This window comes from Puma concolor, chromosome E1 (assembly GCF_028749965.1).
Source record: "Puma concolor isolate L17-30 chromosome E1, mPumCon1.1.hap2, whole genome shotgun sequence".
Lineage (NCBI taxonomy): Eukaryota > Metazoa > Chordata > Mammalia > Carnivora > Felidae > Puma > Puma concolor.
In genome coordinates this window covers 60610332-60632098 of record NC_141680.1, presented here as the reverse complement: position 1 = coordinate 60632098, position 21767 = coordinate 60610332, and the positions used below count along the sequence as shown (strand labels likewise).

Genomic DNA, 21767 nt, shown 5'->3' with positions numbered 1-21767 from the left:
GATGTGGCTCAAGGACCAAACTGGAGAGGCCATGATGCTCAAACACATGGTTCCAAGTTTAATGTTTTCCGAAAGAGCACCGGGACAGCACAAAGCAGCAGGCGGACGCTCCACTCACCAGCACGCCCATAGAAACACCGTTTTGAAAGTCTGACCAGCAGAAGTCCTTCAGAGGGAAGGAGGCACGGGGCCCAGACCCGGTGGCCCGGCCCCCGGGAGGGCGGAGGGATGGGTCAAGGCCAAGGGTCACCAGGGAAGGACCGACCCTTCCCCGAGGGAAGGAAGGTTCCCGGTAGGGGCTTAGGGGCCCGAGCAGGTAGGAGAGGGACCTTGGCCCTGGGCGTTAACGGAGAGAGGCAGGGAAGGGCCACCGGGCCAAAGTCAGCCACGGGCCAGAGCACCAAATCTAGGCAGCAGCCGCTTCGGGTGTTTCTACACCCCACCTCCCAGAGAGGGTTCTGACTCCAGTGCTTCAGACGTGCTTCTCTCCTGGTCAGAGGGACGGTGCCCCGCGGGGGCCCCCGAGGCAGGCAGAGCCTTCCAGCCCCTTCCGGCTCTTTCCGGCTCTTCCCTGCTAGAGGAAGGCCCTCCCGCGGTGTCCTAGGCTACTGGTCAAAGAGGCCTGGGAGAGAGCGCTGAGCCCTCAGGGAAACAGGACTGGAGATGGTGTGCAGGGAGCTTGTATAGCAAATATTATATAACCACGACAGCTGTTACAAAAGTATGGCTCCAGTGCCTTCCATGGCCGACCCGTCTGAGAGGAGGAGCGGAAAGCCAGCGCCAGGGTGGCGGGCGTGAAGGCCCTGCCCAGGGCTCCGGGGCAGCCTGGAGCCGTGGGGGCAGAACCACACCAGATGGATGGCTCTGCCTTTGTTGTGCTGAGCAGACCCAGGGACTCCCGAGGTCCCCGGCTGTTGTCAGGAGTCTGCGGGTTCCAACAAGCAGGCTGTTCGTCTCAGCCCAGAGGCCGAGGCCCGGGGCTTGGCTGCCCTGCTGAGAGCTGACATTCGCTACCCCCACCCCAGCCACACACACACACCCCCCCCCCCTCGCTGTTGTGGCTCAGACAGACCAGCCGAACCCCCGGGGCAAGGCCGTGCCGACCCCAGGACGTGGAGGTCAGTCCAGCGGTTGCCAAAGAAGACTCATGAATGGCCGAGGAGGGCCCCACGCCCTCCGCCCCCCTCCCCCGTGGCCCGCAGCGTCCCCGTCGGGTCTCCTTTAGTAGGAGGCTCACGCAAGCTCAAGCTGGAACTGCCTCCCCGGGGAACCGGTGCGGCCGGTGGGAAGGCAAGAATCACAACGCCTCCCTCTTCCCACACGGCCGATGTTGCTTCTTTTACAAACTTTATAATTTCCTTAATTACTTCCAGCCACGGGAGGGAGCGGGATGACTCTGGGACACCCTGCCCCGTGGCCGCGCGCCTGCTGGGTCGCCTGGGGATACGTGCATGGAGGGGAGCCGCCCCCCCCCCCCCCCCCGCAGGTGCCCACCCGGGAGCCGGGAGCCCCCAAGGCCTGGAAGCACAGCCGATTCCGCTTCCCCTTCAGCGAGGGGGGCGTGGTGTGGAGGGCCGAAGCTGGGCAGTGAGGCGGGGAAGCCAGGCCTGGGGGAGGGGCTGCAGCGAGACCCGTGCCCCCCACCCCTCCCCAGGCGGGGGTGGGGGGGACGCGGGGCCGGCGGGGCTAGGGCTCCAGGGCGTGCTTGACCAGGTAGCCGCTGAAGGTGATGTACGTGTCAAACTCGTCGCTGAAGATGGCGTTCTCCCGCTCGCCCTTGAAGAGACGCACCCACACCTCGTCCTGGTCCCGCAGCTCCAGCATCAGGCTCTGACTCTGCATGATGCTGCGGTCGCTCACCTGGGCAAACAGGATCACCACCTCCTCCCCGTTCTTCATGATGTGCAGGTACGTCTCCTTCTGGTTCCAGGTGTGCACGTTGAGGCTGAAGAAGTAGATGCCCGGCACGTAGCAGTAGAACTTGCCGGTGAACATGTTGAAGTGGCCGTAGAGATTCACGAACTCCGTGTCGAAGATCACCGTCTGGTAGTAGTCGTTGCTGTGGAGGGGCTTCTTCCGGCCCACCGAGAAGGCGGCGTAATGGTTCTTGCAGCGGTCCCCGGGGGCCCCCATGGACCCTTTCTGCCCTTTGGGGCCCGTGTGGCCCCTGGCGCCCGCGGAGCCTGTTTTGCCGTATTTCCCCTGCAAGCCTCGGTCTCCTCGGTCACCCTTCTCACCTAAAAGGGACGAGAGAGCACGGGGCGTCGAGCAAAGCTGGCCCAGCCGCCACGGTGGTTCTATTTTCATCCAGAAACCTTCATTTTTTCCCCCTCCGGAAAGTGCTGGCCAAGCAAAGGGAACATGTGGGTTTGTCCAAAAGCGGCAGGCGCTGCGGCCGGGCCCACGGCCGACTCGCAGCAAATGAACTGCAGATGTCGGGCTCACCCGGGAGCTTCCCAGTCAGATTTTTGCAGGGCTGCGCGAGGTTATCCGGGCCGCGGCGGCCGCTGGCATTTCAGAAAGCGGGCTGGGGGCGGGGGGTGGGGTGCTGAGCCCCAGAACAGAGGACACAGAGGCTTGGATGCAGCCGGGGGCGGGGGGGGGGGGGGGGGGGGGGGGCGGGGCGAGACCCTGGTCCTTCGGGCTGCTTCCTTCCAATCTGCCCTCTTGGAAAGGGGACAGAGCCTCGGATGGAATTTCCTCCTCCTCCACCTCTAGAGGTCAGCCTGCCTCTGCTCTGTGCCCTGAGGGGCGGCCCGCCTCATCCACCCTAAAGACCACCATCTTCCTGGGGTGCCTGGGTGACTTAGGTCATGATCTCACAGGTTCATGTGAGTTCAAGCCCCGCATCGGGCTCCACGCTGACAGCACGGAGCCTGCCTGGGATTTTCTCTCTGCCCCTCCTCTGCTCTGTCTCTCAAAATAAATAAACTCAATTAAAAAAAAAAAAAAAAAAAAAGGGGCGCCTGGGTGGCGCAGTCGGTTGAGCGTCCGACTTCAGCCAGGTCACGATCTTGTGGTCCGTGAGTTCGAGCCCCGCGTCAGGCTCTGGGCTGATGGCTCGGAGCCTAGAGCCTGTTTCCGATTCTGTGTCTCCCTCTCTCTCTGCCCCTCCCCCGTTCATGCTCTGTCTCTCTCTGTCCCAAAAATAAATTAAAAAACGTTGAAAAAAAATTAAAAAAAAAAAAAAAGACTACATCCTCTCCCCCTCCCCCCCGCCCCCCGCAGAACAGAGCACTCCCCACCCCCACCCGGGAGAAGGTCCCCTCGGTGGCTTGGCAGCAGCCTGACCTTTCAGGATGGTGATGTTGATCTGTGGCACCGGGATGGCCTGGTACACGGGCGTGCCGGGGTCACAGCAGCGGAAGCATCGGGAAGCGGGCTCGTCCTCCCCCTGCCTGGGGCTGTATTTTTCATGGTTCTTTTCATCCCTAAGGGAATAAAGACGTCACCGTGGAAGCCAAGAGCTCTCTGAGCTGGGACCTCTTCTCTCTCCTGCTGCCAGGGGGTCTGGTCTAACCTGCTTGCCTCCCCTCTCTCCTGGGCGTGCCAGGGCGTGCACTCGCTTTCCCGCGACAGAGGCAGCGTTGGCTCTTGGCGAAGTCTGGGACCCCTGAATGAAATTTCTGGAAGAGCCCCACCCCCCGCCTTCTGGTCACAGCAATCCTCACCAACAGCGATAACAAACACAGCAGTAATTTGCGGGCCGTGGGAGTCGAGCCCGGGCTGCTTGGAGAGCTCTGCCCCTCCGGGAGGGGTTTCAGAGGTTGTGTGACAGTGCTGTGAACCCTCTCCATCAACTGTGGTTCTAGAAGATACTACATGAAGCTGACTCATTTGTAAATGAAAGGGCTCGGCCAGATCTTTACGGTTCCTTTGAGCTTTGAGCTGGAGACTCCACTCTAACATTTGCTACCCACGCTACAGGGGTGGCCGGGGCGGGGTGGCCGGGGACAGCTCCGTGCTGCCACCTCGCGGCCTCGCCCTGCGCTGCGCGGTGCTCTTTCTGGCTTCCCTGTTTGCTCCCAGGCTCTGGAGCTGAAGGTACCATCTCAGAGGTAGTCACTCCATCTCAAAAGGCCGGTTCCTTCTCTGCCTCCGCTCCTGCTTTTAAACCCCAGATAATCCAGGAAACGGATCTGCACACCCTAAATTCAGACCCCACAAGTGCCAGGTGGGGACTCCCAGGTGGACCCCCGCCTCTTGCCGGAAGTCTCCATCTAGACCCCGCAAACCCCGCAGAGGTGATGTGTCCCAAAGTGTCGGCCCGTCACTGCGCCCCCGGAACCTTCTCCCTCCAAGCCTTCCTCACGTTACCGTCATCGGCCACCCAGAATGGAGCTTCAGGCTCATTTGGGAGATGTCTCTGGCCTCGCCACCACATTCTGAGGACCACGGGGTCCTGAGCAGTCAGCACCCCCCACCAAGGCACCTGCAGAAGCTGGGTCCTCAGGCCTCCCCATCTCTGGGGGACCGTCACCACTCTGACCGCCCTCCTGGAATCTGCCTCCCCTCACACCTCCCATCCATCTTCTCTGCCTTCTCCAGCCTTCTTTCTGGAACCCCAGGACCCTGAAACCTCTCCATGACATCCCCAGACATCCCCACCTTCTCCGTGATAATCGTCCATGACTCCCTGTAGGATTAAGTTCAGGAGTTCCCTTCCCATTCCTACCCTCCACTACCCCAAAACCACCCGGCCCGGCCGCAACTTCCCACACACCCTCCTTCCGCACCCGGATGTCCCCCGGGTGTCCTTCAAGATGAGGTCACTCCTCTGCTCGGGCCCCCCTCCCACCGCCACCCCCAGCATTGCGGGCATACCTGTCCTACCTCACTGTTCACCACTCTGCTCCCCCATAGCCTCAGGGTTCCCGGAGGCCAGGGACTGTCATCTGTGCAGGTCCCCCTGTCCCTAGCGGATGGCCAGACCAATATTAGATGCTCAATGTTCGTTGAGCGAAAAGAGAGAGGAGGAAGAGGGGGAGGAGGGGGAAGTGGAGGACGAGGAAAAGGAGCAGGAGGTGACAGATGTCACCGTGTGCCGCATCGCATGCAATTCCATCGTCCTGTAAAGCACACCTAAAGCCTGGGGCATCAGGTCGGCCCGAAGCTGAAACTAATGCAGAAAGTCAAAGCATCGGGCTGGAACCTCACATGCGAGGAACGACAGTTTCGTGAGTAACACCCTAGGCATTTGGTGTGTCCCTACAAAATATTCCCAGCGGCGCTTCTCAGAGCCCTGGAAGATACTCTCAAAGGACAAGGCCAGAATGGAAAGACAACCCGAGGGCTGGGGTGGGGGGCTTGGTGTACTCTTTTTTTTTTTTTAATGTTTATTTATTTTTGAGAGATAGAGAGAGCACGCAGGGAAGGGGCAGAGAGAGGGGGAGACAGAATCTCAAACAGGCTCCGCGCTGTCAGCACGGAGCCCGATGTGGGGCTTGAACCCACGAACTGTGAGATCACGACCTGAGCTGAAGTCAAGGGCCACTTAACGCGCTGAGCCACCCGGGGGGCCCCTTCGGTGAACTCTTTATTTAAGGATGTGGCTGCAAAACCGAACAGACCCAATCCCTTTGGGGTTAGAAGGAGGGGTACAGTGTTCGGTTTCAGGTAAAGCTCGCTGAAAGGGGAGATGGCTGGTCTGTCCTCAAGGATCGGCCCCCGCGAGAACCGTCCCTTGGCCTTGGCTGTTGCTCCCTCGCGTCCGGCCCCGAACGAGCCCCCTGCGGTGCTCCGGACCCCAGGCTCAACCTGCCAAGCCCGAGCGCCCGCGCGCACACCGCCCCGGTGTCTCACCTCTCCGCGTGGTCCAGCGGCGGCTCCTCGGTCCCCTCCTGTTCCTGCAGCTCCTGTGGGCCGCGCGGCGCACGGCCCAGCACCGGGCCACAGGCGAAGGCCAGCAGCAGGCAGCTCGCCAGCCCGAGTCTCAGTCCCCGGGAGCCCATGTTCCCGCGCGCCCTGCTGGGAAAGACACACGGGCAAGGACACGGGCTGGGAGGGGGCCCGCGGAGAGGCAACCGGAGGCGTCGCCAGACCCACGAAGCCGGGGGGGCTTCGGCCACGGCCCCTTCCGGGAGGGCGACCGCACACGGGCCGCGTGCTCACTCACACGCTCACTCACTCACACGCTCACTCACTCACACGCTCCGCGCACACTCATGCACGCGCCCTCGTGTCCTCTTGCATGAGACACGTGTGCACCCGTGCACTTAGTGCCCTCGTGCTTACACACGTGTGCACGTATCCTCGGTACTCTCACACTTACGTGGACCCGTGCACTCGCGTACTCTCACACGTGCCAGCGTGCACACGTACACTCAGTAATCCCACGCGGCAGGTGCACACGAAAGCTCACACTCTTCAACGTGACACACTCTTGTACATACGTGCACACGCTCTTGTGCTCACACACTTTTGCACAGTCCTAACACGTTTACTCGCGCTCACGCACACACCTCCGTGCATACCCACGCGCCCCGTGTACATATTCTCACACACTTGACACATTCACACACTCTCACACACTCCCACACGCATTCAGCACACTCAGTACCTGTATACACGCACACTTTCAACACACTTGTACCCGCGGGCATGCTCACACAATTAACGTGCATACCCGCGTACTCTCCCACCGGCACACACGTGTGCACGCACACACATGCACACACTCACATGCACTCACACACCGTCATGTGCGCACGTCCTCTGCCCCCGGAGCCTCAGCCAGTGGGCTGTGCAGGTGACCATTTATCAGCCCTGTTAGAACAATAAGCACACTCCCGGATGAATGCGTGTGGTCACTGCCCTGTGCCGTAGGCATGGATGGGGAGGGAGGGAGGTTACGCATCTCACTCAGGGAGGGGGTGGGGTCCAGCCCTTGACGCCTCGGTCACTCATCAGAGCCAGCTCTGTCACATGTCTCTCATGGTGTTCTCAGGTGAATGCTCTGGACAGGTCCTCACCCGGTACTGAAAACAGTCCTTCTAGAAAGACACATCCACTGGGGGTCCCCAGTGAGCCCATTAGGAGGCAGTGCTTGGGCTTAAAATAGGCAAAAAAAACCCCATCCTATCCACTTCCACCATTAGAGCCATCTCCCCCAGCTAACTTGGGGGAGCTTCTGGATGGATAGATAGACAGCTAGATGGCCTTGACTGCTTCTGGTGGGTTGGGAAACCTCCCCACTGCAGGAGTGAGTAACTGGCCAATCCCAGCCAAACTTTCTTCACCAAAACATACAATTCAACACCTCGAAGGGCCTGCCAGGACACCCTGCCCAACACTTTCAGCTGCCCAGTGAGAGACAGAGGCCCAGTGACGATGAGAACCGCCCTCCCCTTGAAGCCAAGTTAGGAGTGGGATCCAGGTTGTTACTGGCAGGCAAATCTCAGAAGGTCCCAGGTCTGATTTTCCTTCAGTTCCTCCTTTATGTTTAAGAAGAATTAAGTACTGAGACAGATTTCGTTTTTTGTCAGTAATTATCCACCCAGATGAACGTTCCTTTCGCTGATCATGGGAGGCCGTGGACTTCCCTCAAACACCCCGTTGCTCAGAGGCCTTGTAGCTGGTAGGTCGACTCGGGGGCTTTGTTCTTTATTCTGTGTGTTGGTGGGCTCGCTGTTATAGCTCTGCGGAGAGGGTGCTCCGTTAGCCCTCCCTGCTGGAGCCCCCGTGCCAAATAAAGACAACATGGGGGAGGCAGACGGCCAGGAACCAGAGCCCTGGGATAAAAGGCAGAGGCCAGAGGTTCTCCAGATGGATCCTTGGAGATGTAATGAGCCTCTGCGCTAGGGAGGCTGCGTCCCCAGAAACCCCCTCCTTCCTTGTCACCCACACCTCCACCAAGTCTTCAGTTGGCTGCAGCACTCCCCACCTCATACACCGCAGTGGATTAGCTGGGCCTCCCTACCTCTTAGTTCTCTACCAACCAGCTATCCCTCCCAAGCTCCAGGACCCAGTAGAGCTTCCCAATGACCAAGAGACTGCTTGGACAAGCCCCCCACTCAGAATCTCTACTGTACGTGTTTATGTGAATTTATAAAATACATATTAAAATTATCTATCCATCTATCTATTCATCCATCAATCCATCCATCCATCCATCTATCCATCTATCCATCCTTCCTTCCATGCATCCTTCCTTCCATCCATCCATCCTTCCACCCTTCCATCCATCCATCCTTCCACCCTTCCATCCATCCATCTACCCATCCATCTATCCATCCATCCTTCCTTCCATCCATCCATCCTTCCATCCATCCATCCATCCACCCATTTATCCATCCATCCACCCATCTATCCATCCATCCATCCATCTACCCATCCATCTATCCATCTACCCATCCATCCATCCATCCACCCATTTATCCATCCATCCATCTATCCATCCATCCATCCATCCACCCATTTATCCATCCATCCATCTATCCATCCATCCATCCATCCATCCATCCATCCATCCACCCATCCATCTATCCATCTATCCATCCTTCCATCCATCCATCCTTCCATCCATCCATCCATCCATCCACCCATCTATCCATCCATCCATCCATCTACCCATCCATCTATCCATCCTTCCATCCTTCCATCCATCCTTCCTTCCATCCATCCATCCATCCATCCACCCATCTATGCATCCATCCATCCATCCATCCATCTACCCATCCATCTATCCATCTATCCATCCTTCCATCCATCCATCCTTCCATCCATCCATCCTTCCTTCCATCCATTTATCCATCCATCCATACATCTACCCATCCATCCATCCATCCACCCATCCACCCATCTATCCATCCATCCATCTACCCATCCATCTATCCATCCATCCATCCATCCATCCACCATTTATGCCTGACAGGTCATACATGACACCCCATTCTTCAGCTACCTATACAGCACCCCTCATCCTACGCCCAAGCTCCCTGCTTTGCAAACACTAACATACACACATACCACCTGGGAAACCTGGTTTAAATGCAGGTTCTGATTCAGAAGATCTGGGATAGGGCCTTGAGGGTCTGCACTTTCAAAAAGCCCAGATGCTGCCAGTGTTCCTAGTCCTCAGATCATACTTTGAATCCCAGCTTCAGCCGTGCTCCCCAAACTCCTGGCATCTGTCCATCTGTATGTATCCTTCTCCCCTGGCCAAGAGTTCTCCTTCTCGTCCTTCTACTAAAAACCAGCCTTGTTGGGCCACCAGTGCACCAGGTGCAGCCCTGAGCATCCACCCCAGGCATCATTTCAGTGCATCCTTCTAGCCCGGTAAGTTAGGGTTAGGTCTGAGAACATGTCCTCATTAGCAATTCTTACCCCGACATAGGCCTCAGAGGGACCTCCAGTGAATCCTTTAAGAAGACAATACTCATTCGTTATTACACCAACCTTACAGATGAGCAAACAGAGACGTAGAGAAGTTATTAGCTTCAGACTGCCCAATCTTTAAGCGGGGGCTGGTGGGGGACACTGGTTTTGACTCAACAGGCTGTCCTCAGATCACATCATTATCCTACCTGGTCCTCCAGACCAAAGCCAAGTGCTTCCCCTTCCTCCCGACGCCTTCCCAGACCCTCAGCTGCCAAAACCTCTCCCTCCCCTTTTTAAACTTTGTTTTTCCTGTTGTCTTATTCTGCAGAGTTTTGCTTGGCCCGTAGGATTCTGCACAGCAGCCCGTGACCTCCTAGTCGTGTTCCTCTTGGACCGGCCAAGCATCCTGCAGCACCCTGAACTTGATTGCTACTCAACAAATATTTGTGAAATGGAGTTTTCTAAAGTTGTTTATTTCCCTTCTTCTGTATTTCCTCTGTTTTTCCTCGGTCCCTCAATAATTACTTTTTTTTTTTTTTTCTGTAAATGCCAAGCTTGCATCACTTAAAAGGAAAAGAGGTTTTCCTTTCTTTAAACCTTTTTCTTCCTGAATCCAAAGTAATATATATTCATTTGGGGAAAGTCAGGAAATAACAACAAACACACATAAAAAGCTACCTTGGATTCTTTTGTCCCCAGGGTTTCTCAACCTCAGCACTACTGACATTTGGGGCTGACTCACTCTTTGTTGTGGGAGGTTGTCCTGTGTGTTTGCAGGATATTTATCAGTATCCCTGGACTCCACATACTAAATTCTATTAACACGCCCCACTCCCAGCGGTGACTGACAGCCAAAGATGTCTCCGGACTCTGCTGCGTGTCCCCTGGGAGGCAAACCCCCCCCCCCCCAGCTGAGGATCAGGGCTCTGCCCCCAGTGGGAGCCCCGTTTGGCGTGTTGGCTTGTCTCTTACCAGTCTGGAAAAGGAATTTTCTGGACTTTGATCGGAAGAGGTGGGGACGAGGACGCAGCCGACCTAAGGGGGATGATATCAATGGGGACAGAGCCAGCAAAGAGTCCCAGGCGCCAGGCTGACGTCGTGAGGGCAGCAGAGGCTGGTGATTCTCCTCAAGAACCTCCTCTTTGGGGCCAAAGCAAACCGTGAGTGAAATCTTTTTCCTTCTTCAAAAATATCTTCAGAACCCAGGCGCCTGGGTGGCTCAGGCGGTTAAGCGTCTGACCTCAGCTCGGGTCACGATCTCAGGGTTTGTGGGTTCGAGGCCAGCGTCGGGCTCTGTGCGGACAGCTCGGGGCCCGGAGCCCGCTTCGGATTCTGTGTCTCCCTCTCTGTCTCTGCCCCTCCCCCGCTCGTGCTCTGTCTCTCTTTCTCTCTCAAAAATAAATGAACATTAAGATAGAATAAAAAATGTCTTCGGAACCATTTTACCAAAGGCCACAGAAAAGTCAGCATCACGACACCACCATTTTCGTAACTTTTGGGCAAAAACAGTATTGCCCAACATCCAAACCAAACTTGCCTCCAAATCACTTTTAGCAATTTCCAGTGAAATGAAGTCACCTACAAAGGGTGAGGCTCTGCCCCCAGTAGGGTGACTCAGAAGAATATACACACACACACACACAGCAAAGGCAGGTCCGGGAGGCGGGAATTCTCCGCCAGCCGTGGACAACCCTCACCGGCCCACACGGCCCGGTCTCCAGGCTGCCTTGTGGTCAAGGCCTCTGAGGCCAGCTCCAACGTGACTCAAGTTCCCGACTTGCCCTTCTGAAACCCTGTGAAGAAATTCATCTGCCAAATCCCACGTCAGCTCGGTGAACTCCATTTTTCTCCTGTTTCTGCCCCAGACTCTCCAGCTGGGGGTCTCCAGCTGCTCTCTCCTCGGCCCTGCCATCTGCCTCTTGCTTACCCTCCCCCAAAGGAAGGACCCCCCCTCCCCAGGTAGGAGTGGGGGTGCGGAAGGGGGAAATGGGCCAATGGCAGGGTCTGGCGGAAGCCTGAGAACACGTCCTCGTTCATGATTTTCATCCGTTTGGGGCACCCGGGTGGCTCAGTTCGTTGAGCGTCCGACTCTTGATTTCAGCTCAGGTCATGATCCCAGGGTCGTGGGATCGAGCCCCGTGTCGGATGCCAGCTTGGAACCTGCTTGAGACTCTCTCTCCCTCTCTCTCTCCACCCCCTCCCCAACTCAGCACACACTCTCTCTCTCTCTCTCTCTCTCGCTCTTTTGCTCTCTCTGCCTCCCTCTTTAAAACAATAATAGTAATTTTCACCCCCTTCTCAGACCTTTTGTGGACACGGGGTAAATCCTTCAAGCAGATGGAATTCATACCCACGTTCAAGTTTCCTGGTATCTGTTCAAGACGGGCCCCACCCTCCCCCACAGTGTCCCGCCTGCCTGTGCTCTGATGGGAAACTCGCAGAGTTTGGGCACCACATGTGTGCATTTTTGCCTCGATGCCACACCCAGCCCAGTGCCATTTGACAAAAGCATTTATGAAGTTTTTCCTCTTCCGAAATGCTCATCGGGTGACCAGCTGTTCGGGGAGGCAAGGAGCCTAGGATCTCCCTGGATTAGAGGAAGCTTAGAAGACAAGTCCCACGGCCTGTGCAGCTCAAGATTTCCTCTTGGCAGAAGGCGTCACACGGGCCTGGCTTACTGAGTGCCCACGATTTGCCCAGCCTTGCTTCGGAACTCAGGAGAAACTGACTCCACCACCAGTGAGGTTTCCTCCCTGACCTCGAGAAGATTACGGTCCAGCGAAGGAGACGGACGGACGGACGGACGTGTACCGTATAGCTCGGAATGGGACAGAAATTGTCGAATCAAAATGGTGAGCGGGGACATCCCGGGCCTGTGCGGTCCGGTGTGACTGCCGCTGGCCACGGCTGGCTATTTCATTTTAAACTAACTGACTAAGATTCAAAACTTCAGTTCCTCTCTCACACTAGCCACGTTCCACGCCCTCCGCAGCAACACGGCTTCGGTAGTTACCACGTTGGCCACAGCACAGAGCAGAGCATTCCGATTGTGGCAGAAAGCGCTGTCAGACAAAACGTAACCAGAGGGGGGAGGAAGCGGGACTAAGAACAAGCAGCCGGCCGGAAATCTGGGAGTCATTTGGGCTCCTTCCTCTCAAGCACCCGCCACATCGAATCAGTCACCGACCGCCTTGAATGTCTCCTGACGGTCTCTTCTCTGTTCTACCATTTGCCTCTCTGTGATGCCTTCCAGGAGCTCTGGCTGCATCCCAGACCTCAATACCCCCAAGACAAGTGACTTTGCCTGGCTTTTCTAGGGCCTGGACATCACCCCAAAATTTTACACGCGGCTCCCGAGGAAGCTTGGCATGAGAGGAGGACTGTCTCCCACACCTGATGGCGTCTAGGCCAAGAACGCAATTCGGCGTGGTGGGCAATCACTCCTTGCTTCAACGTGGCATCCGACATCCCTCCCCTATCTGCTTCTGCCACCTCCCTCTCCCCGGCATCCTGCCAGCCGGAAAGGGAGCCCCGAGGCTGCCCCTCTCCGCTTGGACATCTTTCTCCCACTGAGGAGATCCGAGCTCTCCAGCAGGACCTCTCCTCGATGTCGATCCTGGGGTGCCCAGGAAGGAGAAAGCGCCATGTTGGGGCATCCCTCCGGCCCTGATGACCGTCAGGGTTTTCTCACACATGACATCTGCTTTCCTGCCCCAGACACCACGCATCACACTGATTTTCCACTTACGGAACTCCTCTGGTGACGGGAAGGAGGGAGGCAGACTGACTTCCAGTTGATGAATGACATTTGCTCACCAACTCCAGAAGCCCATTTAATATCCAATTTCCCCTTCTATAATCGGGCAGCCCAGTGGGTGTCAGGCCCTCTCCCGCTTCCCCCCCACCCCAAGCCCTGAAAAGGAAGCAGCAGTGCGCAGGATAAGGACCCCCTTACTGAAGGAACCTGGGTCAGTAAGGGTGGGGTCCCGGCATCCACGCCACTCGCTGAATCTCACCCTTTCCCCTTCTCCAAGAAGCTGCTCTCTGGCTTAGAAAAGAAGGATTTATTTTCTAAGGTTTGGGGGTTTATTTGGTGACCTTCAAACACATGGCCAGGGACAGAGATGGGGTCTTTCTAGTTAATAAGCAAGAGCTTCCTTTTCCCTGCACAGCAGAGAGGCCTGGCTTGGGACAAAACTGAAAAGAACAGAAGGCAAGAATCACCTCCCCCGGCCCCCACCCCATCTGCTGGGCGCCTGGCTGGCTCAGTCTCAAGAGCGTGTGACTCTTGATCTCGGGATCATGAGTTCGAGCCCCTCGTTGGGTGTAGAGATTACTTAAATGAATGGATAAAAACTTTATATTAAAAAAGGAAAAAGAATCCCTCCCCCGATTCCTAACACGTCTCCATCGCTCCTGGGGCAGCTGGGCCTCGGGAAGGAAAGGCTCACCCGGATGGAGAGGGGACACCGTGTTGTGCCCAGGCCCTGAAAACAGTGAGACCACGTGGGCTGCCAGCGTCGGGCCTCCGGGGGCACCTGGCCAGCCCAGCCTCCACAGCTCCGAGTCTGTCCCGGTGCAAACAAAGACCTCCTTGACTAGAGCACTGTCCTTAGATCACCTCCCAGCTGCGAGGCCTTGGGCTGCAGGCCTGCCCCTGCTTTGAGAGCTGCGTGAGAGAGAAGGGCCACTGACAGCTCGTGCCCCGCCGTGAGCCCGCTCTGCAGGTGGCCTGGCCCAGGGCCCACGTTCCCACAGCAGGGACGCCCTCTGGGAGGAGAGAACCTGGGAGTTCCAAGGCCTGTGTCCCACCACACCCGCCTCTTTACAAGCGGCTCTAACGTCTGGTTCTTCTGAGGCCTGGACATCAATCGCCCCAACATCTCACAGACGCCTCCCGAGGAAGCTTATCATAAGAGAGAACGTGGTCCCACACCTAAGGGCTTCTAGGCCAAGAACAGAATTTAGCTCAGCATGCAATCTGCAGTCAGGACAGGGCTGGCCACCTCTTCTGTCCCCGCTCTGGCCCAGCCTGCCTCCCAGCGTTCATCCTTCACGGGCGCGCCCGCAGAGACGGGTGGCTACGGGGGCTGTGGCCTGGGCAGTCAGCTCCTCCCCCTCCAGACCCGCTGTCTGTCTGTCACTTTCTACAGTGACAGCTCCCTGAGATCCTCGTCTCCACTCCGGCCTGGCCTGAGGGCTTTTGTCCCACGTCCTCCGGAGCAGTAGCCACTAGCCAAGGGGGCCAGTAAAATTTGTTAAAATGAAGCGAAATGGAGAATTCGGTTCTCATCCACAGCAGGTGATGTTAGGCGACCAGCCTCTCAGATGGCACACCTGGGACGACATCTCCACGATGGCAGAAAGTTCTACAGGACAGCCTGGGTTATCAGTCTTCTGAGCACCTGCGCTCCGCTCTGCCATAGACCCGCGAACCCCTGAATTAACTCCGCTCCTGTCCCCACCATACCCGCTTCTCCTGCAGCTACAGCGGCCGCCCACACAAGGGCGCCAGGCCGGAAATCTGGGGGCCACTCAGACCCCACCTCTCATGCACCTGTCACCTCTCATCCACCACCCAGCTTCCCCAGGGCCTCCGGTCCCCTCCTCGCTGGCCGGCCACCGCTTCCTTCCCAGCTCTCCGCTGCCCCGTCCGTCTCCCCTCTGTCTCCCCTCTGTCTTCCAACCTGCTCACCAGAGAGGCACCTTGCAGAATCGCCAATCTGAGTCCCGCCCTGGCTGGAAAAGGCTTCCCACGAAGTAAGGAAAGCGGGTAAACCCTGAGCGCCACCACCTGGCTCCTGCCTCGCCTCTGGCCAACCTGCCGCCCCCCTGCTCCCATCTGGAGCCGCTCGCAGACCCAACACAAGCCACACGCTCTCCTCCTTCGGTCCCTTCCCCGCCACCCTCTCCATCGTGTGTTCTTCAGAGCCCGGCCTGGGGGCACTCCTCCAGGAAGGTGCTCCCCCAGCCTCCCGTAGGGTCTACACCCCCCGCCCCCGGACGAGGAGCCCCTCCAAGGCAGCTGTGTCTCCCCTCCTCGAGTCTCCAGTATCTGGTGTCTGATGTGCAACACAGAACTCCACGCTCAACCTTTCCGCAGAGCCAACATGCAACCAGGACTCTAGGATCCCACACTTCTTGCTAGGGCCTCAAGCCAAGGTGTCCAAATCTCTCTCTAGCTCAAGGTGGGGCTGTCTGGGGAGAGAGGAGGGAAGGGGGGAGAGTGACCCAGGGTGCCCCATAGAGTGCCATCGCAAGGCTGAATCCTGGTGTGGCCATCTCCAGCCACCTTACCCTCAGAGGCTCCTCTTATCTGCGCTCAGAAAAATCTCCTGCTTCACAAAGGGCTACATCCCCTGCTTCCTTTAGCCAGGGTTCCAAGCTCCAGGGGACGCGTGCTTCGAGTAAAGGCAGGTAAATAAATAAATAAAGCGGGGAGGGGCGAGCGCAGCCAGCCGCACCAATTAGCAACCTCTGTAAACAGATGACTGTTTGCAGACGTGGAAAGACGTTCACGACGAGTGAAGGTCGGGTTGGAAACACACACACATCAGTGCCCGTCTGTGTGCTCAGCCGCCGAGATCTGAAGGCCACCCACCTGGCTGCTCACAGCAATTATCCCTGGGTGAGGAAAACAGGGCTGTTTGCCATTTTCTCCTTTTGGCTTCTCCGATTTCTTTCCCCTGCCATAGTTTTTTCACACGAAGTACACATTATTTTCCACTTAGAACAATGACAAATCAATAAGCCCCACCCTGGGGACGAAGAGCACATTTTGTGTCTTCCGGGGGGGGGGGGGTGCGGGGGGAGGGGAGGGGACGCGATAGAGAAGGAGAACGAAGGAGGGTCTCGGGGACAGTGCTGTGGCAAATCTGTGCCTCATCCAAGCGGGGACCGCATGGAGTAGAAACTGCCCCGGAGCTCCGGCCTCGAGTTCCTGCACCAGCATTTATTGAGCGTCTGCTGTGTACCCGGGCTGAGGGCTGGATTCCAGGGACACAGTGCACCAAGGAGACACAGCCTACCCGGGCCCCCTCCTGGGGAGCGGACCCCCTGGAGTTGCCATGGCTACAGGTTGGGCCAGGGAGGGCCATCTGACTCGGGCTAGAGTCAGGCCTGGTAGAGAGATCACGTTTCCCAGGAGGGAGTTCGTGTTCCGTCCCAGGCACTCCTCTCACTGCTGGCACCTGCTCCCGAAGGAAGCTGCCCGAGGCCTTGAAACCAAAGGCAACGGTGCCAGATCCTTGAGACCCTCTTTAGGGATTCTGGGCGATGGCCTGGAGAGCTAACGGGCCCCCTGGGAGCAGCCTCGGCATTTATCAGAGATTCCTTCTAACGAAGCCCTACTACCGTCAACTCAGCAAGCACCTACTACGTGCCGGGCTCCGGGCACCGTGCTTTCTGGACGCCATTGAACCTGACCCCTCCAGTGCGCCCGAATGGTGAGCAAGTGGGCGCGGAGCGAAGGAGTGCCCGCCCCAGGCCCCACAGCGGGGAGGTGCTGGTGCTCAGGTGTGTGTGACAGCACAGTGCCTTTTCCACTTCACCTCCGGGGGGCCTTTGGAAAGAGGCCGGGTAGGCAGGCGCATCCTGCCACCCCACACCACACCGGCTTGGCTCACTTGGTCAGAGCTGCAGCAGGGGCGGTGGCACCGGCTCTGAGGGGTCTCTCCACCAGCCGAGCCCTTGCATTCATTCATTCATTCATTCAGCAGGTTCTTGAGCGTCTATTCTGTGACAGGTGTGGCACGAGGTGCAGGGCGGGGGGTGTGGCAACCGTCTCCACCGAGGCCGTGCGCTGAGACCTCGCTGGCACCAGGCTGCCGGCATCTTAAAACCCACCACTGAGTTTAATCCCTTTGGATTTAGGCACAGGATCACCAGGAACCACCCCGCCCCATACCTCAAAATGTAAGAGGCGTGGGAGGTGTGGTCCGTTGAACGTGCATTTTTAGAGCATCGCTCTTGCAGGGCGGAGAGAACAGTCCATTGGTGAGCTCCAGAAGGGAGAGAGAGAGAGAGGGGAGACCACGTGGTGGAGGGGTGGCAAATGGTTTCATCGGGCCCCCAGTGCTCTCTGAGGGACAGAGGCCGACCGGAGGGCTGGACTGCAGAGGAACCTGAGGCCAAGTGCAGCCAGCAGGAACCAGTGATATGACCAGTTGCCGTTGCGGTGGGAGCAGCCTGGGTGACCTGTGTCTGCCCATCCTTTGGGGTGCTGCTGGGGATCGGGCTCGCGGGGAGCCCTAGTGGAGGCTCCTGCAGAGAAAGGCCTGGAAGCAAGAGAGTGCAGGAGCAGAGGGTGGAACGGAAAGGCGGGCGTCAGGCTCCAGCCCACCTCCCCAGATGCCGGGGTCTAGCTCTGTTTGCTCCCTAGGCCCGCGATTGGTTCTTCCCCAGGAGCCATGGGTCTTGCTGTCATAGCCCTGGCTCTGCGGGGAGGGGGGCTGCCCTCAATGCCAGAGGCATTGAAGGGCCCCGTGGCCACCCCGAAAGCCACCGGGACCTACTCGTCTCTCTCCGGAATCCGCTTTCAGACCCCTCCCGAGGGGAAAGGGCCCAAGTGTCTCTGAACACACCCCATTCCCCAACTCTACAGCCCAGCCCCAGGAACCTGCAGGGCAAAGTTGCTGGGCCCAGCCCGCTTCCGGCCTGCACCCGCCTGCAAATCCACCAGGGCTGGCAACTGGCCCAGGAGAGGTCTTTCTCCCTCCCCGGTCCCCAGGGCAGAGGGCGGCTGGTAACCAGATGTCCCCATTCGGGGTGGGGGTGCCACTCAAGGCAACAGGTTTAGGGCGTTCCCCATGTATGGCTCTACCAAGCGGCCAGCAGGAGACTCTGACCAAGCCCGGGGCACCTTGACTCCCGCACTCCTCCAGCCCCTGCCCTGCCTGCCCCCGCCTGTCTGCCTCCTTTCCCGTCCTCCCTTCCCACCCTGCCTCCCTGCCCACAATCTCCAACTCTGCTCCGTCTTGTTTCAAGGAAAATTCCTACAGGAGCCAGGGAGATGGTCAGACACTGAGGCCCAGCCTGGCCCACAGCCACCCTGACAGCCAGCCCGGACGGGGCAGGACGCCCCGCAGGAGGCCTGCGCCAGTCCCGTCCAGAGCCGGACAAGGGGTCGACTGCAGGGGCCTCCAGGGCAGGCCGGAGACACCCTGGTGGGCAGTAAGGGGGGGGCCTCCGCACCTCCGCCCACACCCATTCCACTTTGAGCCCAGTCCTAGAAAGCAAGCGTGGGCAAGAATGAGTGGCTAGAGGGGATGCCGGGAGCTCGCGTCTCCCGCTCACAGCCCCGAGTCCCTCCCCGCGAGGCTGAAGGACAAGGGTCCGAGGACCCAGGCTGCCACAGCAGAACTCCCCCCAGCAGGGCCCCGAGCACCCCAAACCCCAGGCTCGCTGGGCTGCCTTGAGGGAGTGGAGAGAAGCGCCTTGCGCACGCTTCCATGGTCCTTTTCCACTCTGCCCTCCAGGGGGGCGGCCGGTTCCTTGCACCGCGCGGGGGGGGGGGGGGGGGGGGGGGGGGGGAGGGGGGGGCTCAGGGAGACGCCCTCGTTCCTGTCCAGGGAGCTGCCTTAGTCTCCCTCGACTTTAAGAGAAGGCGGATTTCAGCAGGTAAAGACAGGAAAAAAAATTAATAACCCTAGGCCCACGGAGTTGTCACATCACCAAGAAGGAGTGCCCGGGGGTGGGGTGGGGGGAGGTATCACCTCCACCTAAATATCTGGCCTCTCGGGGCAGGGAGGTGAGGCTGCTTCTAAACACCATTTTCCCCTCCAGTGGATCCACAGACAGGGCTGCCTTAGGCAGTGAGTGCAGGAGGACCTCTCCATTCTTCCTTTCCTCTGTGAGCTGTCACCGCCACCCTGCCCCGGGGCCCTCAGCCACCCCCAGCGCCAGGAGCAGGGTCCCACACAAGGGGCTAGCCCCTGAAGACATAAACCCGATGGCAAGCTTCTGTCCGGTGAGGACACCCAGCAGCACGACTGTATCTACAAAATTCTTTTCATCTTTGTTTTGATGGGTGAAGTTCAGTGCCAGAATATTTGGTTTATGAGTCATGCTAATTATAGCTGGGGGTGGGGAGGGCCCAAGGCACCAGGAAGAACAACAGAAAGCACGTTCTGAAAGATTATGCTGGGTTGCCCTGGATAGGAAGGTTTACAGCCCGGGAATGAAGGAGGGAGACGTCTGTGCACCTTTCTGGGATCAGGTCAGCTTCTCACTGTCCACCTGTGAGGGTGCCTCTCGCTGGCTGGCTGCACCTGTCCCGGGCAGGCAGAGGCCTCCTCTGGCCGGCTGGAGCCCCACCAAAGATCCCCCCTGCACCCTTGTTTCTCTGTCTCCTTGACCTGCTGCTCACTGGGAACACCAGAGGCTGGAGAAGGGAGAAGGGGGAGGGAGAGAACCAGAGGAGACGGCAGCATTCCTGGGAAACGGAACGTGGCTGTCCGTCCTGCCCTGGGCGCTTTCTCCGTGGACAGCTGGGAAATGGATTTTTGCAGACTTGAGAAGCTCAGGTCCCAGCCTCAGTTTGGACAGCTGGGCATCCTTGAGCAAGTTACATGCCCTCTCTGGGCACAGAGATGCTGGTCCTCCATCGGGTCCTCTATCTACTGTCTGTGAGCAAGTCACGAGCCTCTCTGAGCTCTTCGGGGGTGAGAGTGACGTTGATGGAGTCATCGAGAATCCATGTTTGCTCAGCGCCTGCCGTGTGGGACACACACACACGCGCGTGCGCGCACACACACATGCACACGCACACACGTGCACCCACGGCCACCGTTATTTTTATTGCCATTATTGTAACAGGTCACCCTAAGCTCCTCTCAGCTCTCAGGTCAAGGGAGGGGGAGGAACGCAGGACAGGAGAACCCAACCCTCTGCCCCCCATCTCCCCTTCCTCTGAATTTCTTCCCTCCTCCTGTTGCTGGGAACGCTGGGCAGGCTTCCCCTTGTAGCAAACACAACAGTCAAATGCAATCTAGTTGTGACCTTGCATGTGGGGCTGGCTGCGTGCTTTCCTACCCTATAAAAAGCAAAGGCCTGGCAGCCTTTGAGGACCGCACATCCTCCCCCAGGGACCTGGGGTGTCGCTCATGGTTGAGAAAACTCAGTTTCCCAGGACACTCCTCATTTTCAAAGCTCAGAAAGAAGGATCTCCAGTGTGCCAAACTGCCTCCATTCCTGGAAATGAAGTGACATGGAAGGGACGGACAAGTCGCAGAGGGAGGCCACTTCCTCCGATGGACCGGGAGGGACCCGGAGGGCCTGTGTGCACCCCCAGAGGACACGGGGCTGCCCAGGAGTCGGCACACTGGGAGCCAGGCTAACATGATGGGGGTGCCCAGGACAGGTGGGGACCACACCTGTCCCCATGGAACGCCTAGAAGAACAGGGCGGTGCATGCTGGCTCGACCCAGGGAGGTGTTTGAGGTCCAGAGACTCAAAGACAGCTGGGTGACTCGGCGCCAGGCCAGGCATGGTTCTCACTGGTGCAGGCAGCCCAGGAGCGTCCCCAGGGAAAGGGACATTATTCTCCCCTGTTCAGACTGATTCTCCTCCAGGAGCACCAAGACCATCAGATGCCGGGGCCAAAGTCAGCGTTTCCTGTTCTGTGTGGGGTCCAAACTGGCCACCGCAGGGCAAACCTGTCTCTCAGGTGACCCAGGCAATATCGGGGCGGGGCCCCCCTCGGGACAGCGGGGACTCGGGTGCCACTCCTTTTCCTCTCACACCTTGAGAAGTGTGAAGCAAGATAATCAGCCCACAAACACGAGGGGAGGCACAGTCATTCCCCGACGCCACCCAGCTGCCACAGAGCCCCTGCTCCCTCGTCACAGGAGCGGAGCGGCCCCCGTGGCATCCCGCCCGCCAGAGCCGCCACCTACCTCCGGCCAGCGTCCTGGGGCGGCCTCTCGGGCTTAGAGCATCTCCCAGCAGCGTCGTAGCCTCCTCCCAGCCAGGTCGGAGGGGGGCAGAACAGCCTGGTCAGCGGAGAGAGCGAGAAGGAAGGAAAAAGTCCTCCGGGAAGAAGGTGCAGAATGGGGGCGGGGGGGGGGGTGCGCGGGGGCAGCCACCCGCCGGTCCCTGCCTTCCCGGCACCTTGACGTCCTCTGTTCCAAGGTCTCTCTGGCCAGAAGCGGAAGCGCGGTTTCTCGAAAGTAAAGGAAGAGCTGAAGAGAGCAGGACAGACTCGTAAAGAGCAAACCCCAGCCAGATGTGAGCGGGGCCGCGGAGCCTCCAACGCTCCCAGTGCATATTATCCAAACAGCAGCCGCTGAGGATTAACTGTGTGTGTGCCCGGCGGGCAGGGGAAAGCCAGCGCTGCCCTACCCCTGGCCACCCTGGGGAGCCGGCCCAGGCTGGCGGGTACGGGTGACCACTCCCAGCCTCCGGAAGTCCCTCCAGGTGTGGGGGTGGCTGGGGGCCGAGGACAAAGAGCG

General features: G+C 58.4%; 1 protein-coding gene across 3 annotated transcripts; it reads right to left on the bottom strand.

Annotated features, from left to right (window-relative positions):
* Window positions 1-35: 35 nt before the first annotated feature.
* Window positions 36-21547, bottom strand: C1QTNF1 (C1q and TNF related 1). Of its 3 annotated transcripts, none has more exons than XM_086688199.1 (4): window positions 21213-21547; window positions 5803-5967; window positions 3292-3431; window positions 36-2237 (listed from the first exon to the last, which is right to left on the bottom strand). In XM_086688199.1, the coding sequence occupies exons 2-4, from the start codon at window positions 5949-5951 to the stop codon at window positions 1687-1689; spliced, it is 840 nt and encodes a 279-aa protein (XP_086544325.1). In that variant the 5' UTR covers window positions 5952-5967; window positions 21213-21547; the 3' UTR covers window positions 36-1686. The 3 variants fall into 3 exon arrangements, with proteins under 3 accessions (XP_086544325.1, XP_086544326.1, XP_086544327.1); XM_086688200.1 differs by having other exon boundaries at window positions 5803-5964; XM_086688201.1 differs by lacking the exon at window positions 21213-21547 and adding an exon at window positions 10291-10309.
* Between the last annotated feature and the right edge of the window lie 220 nt (window positions 21548-21767).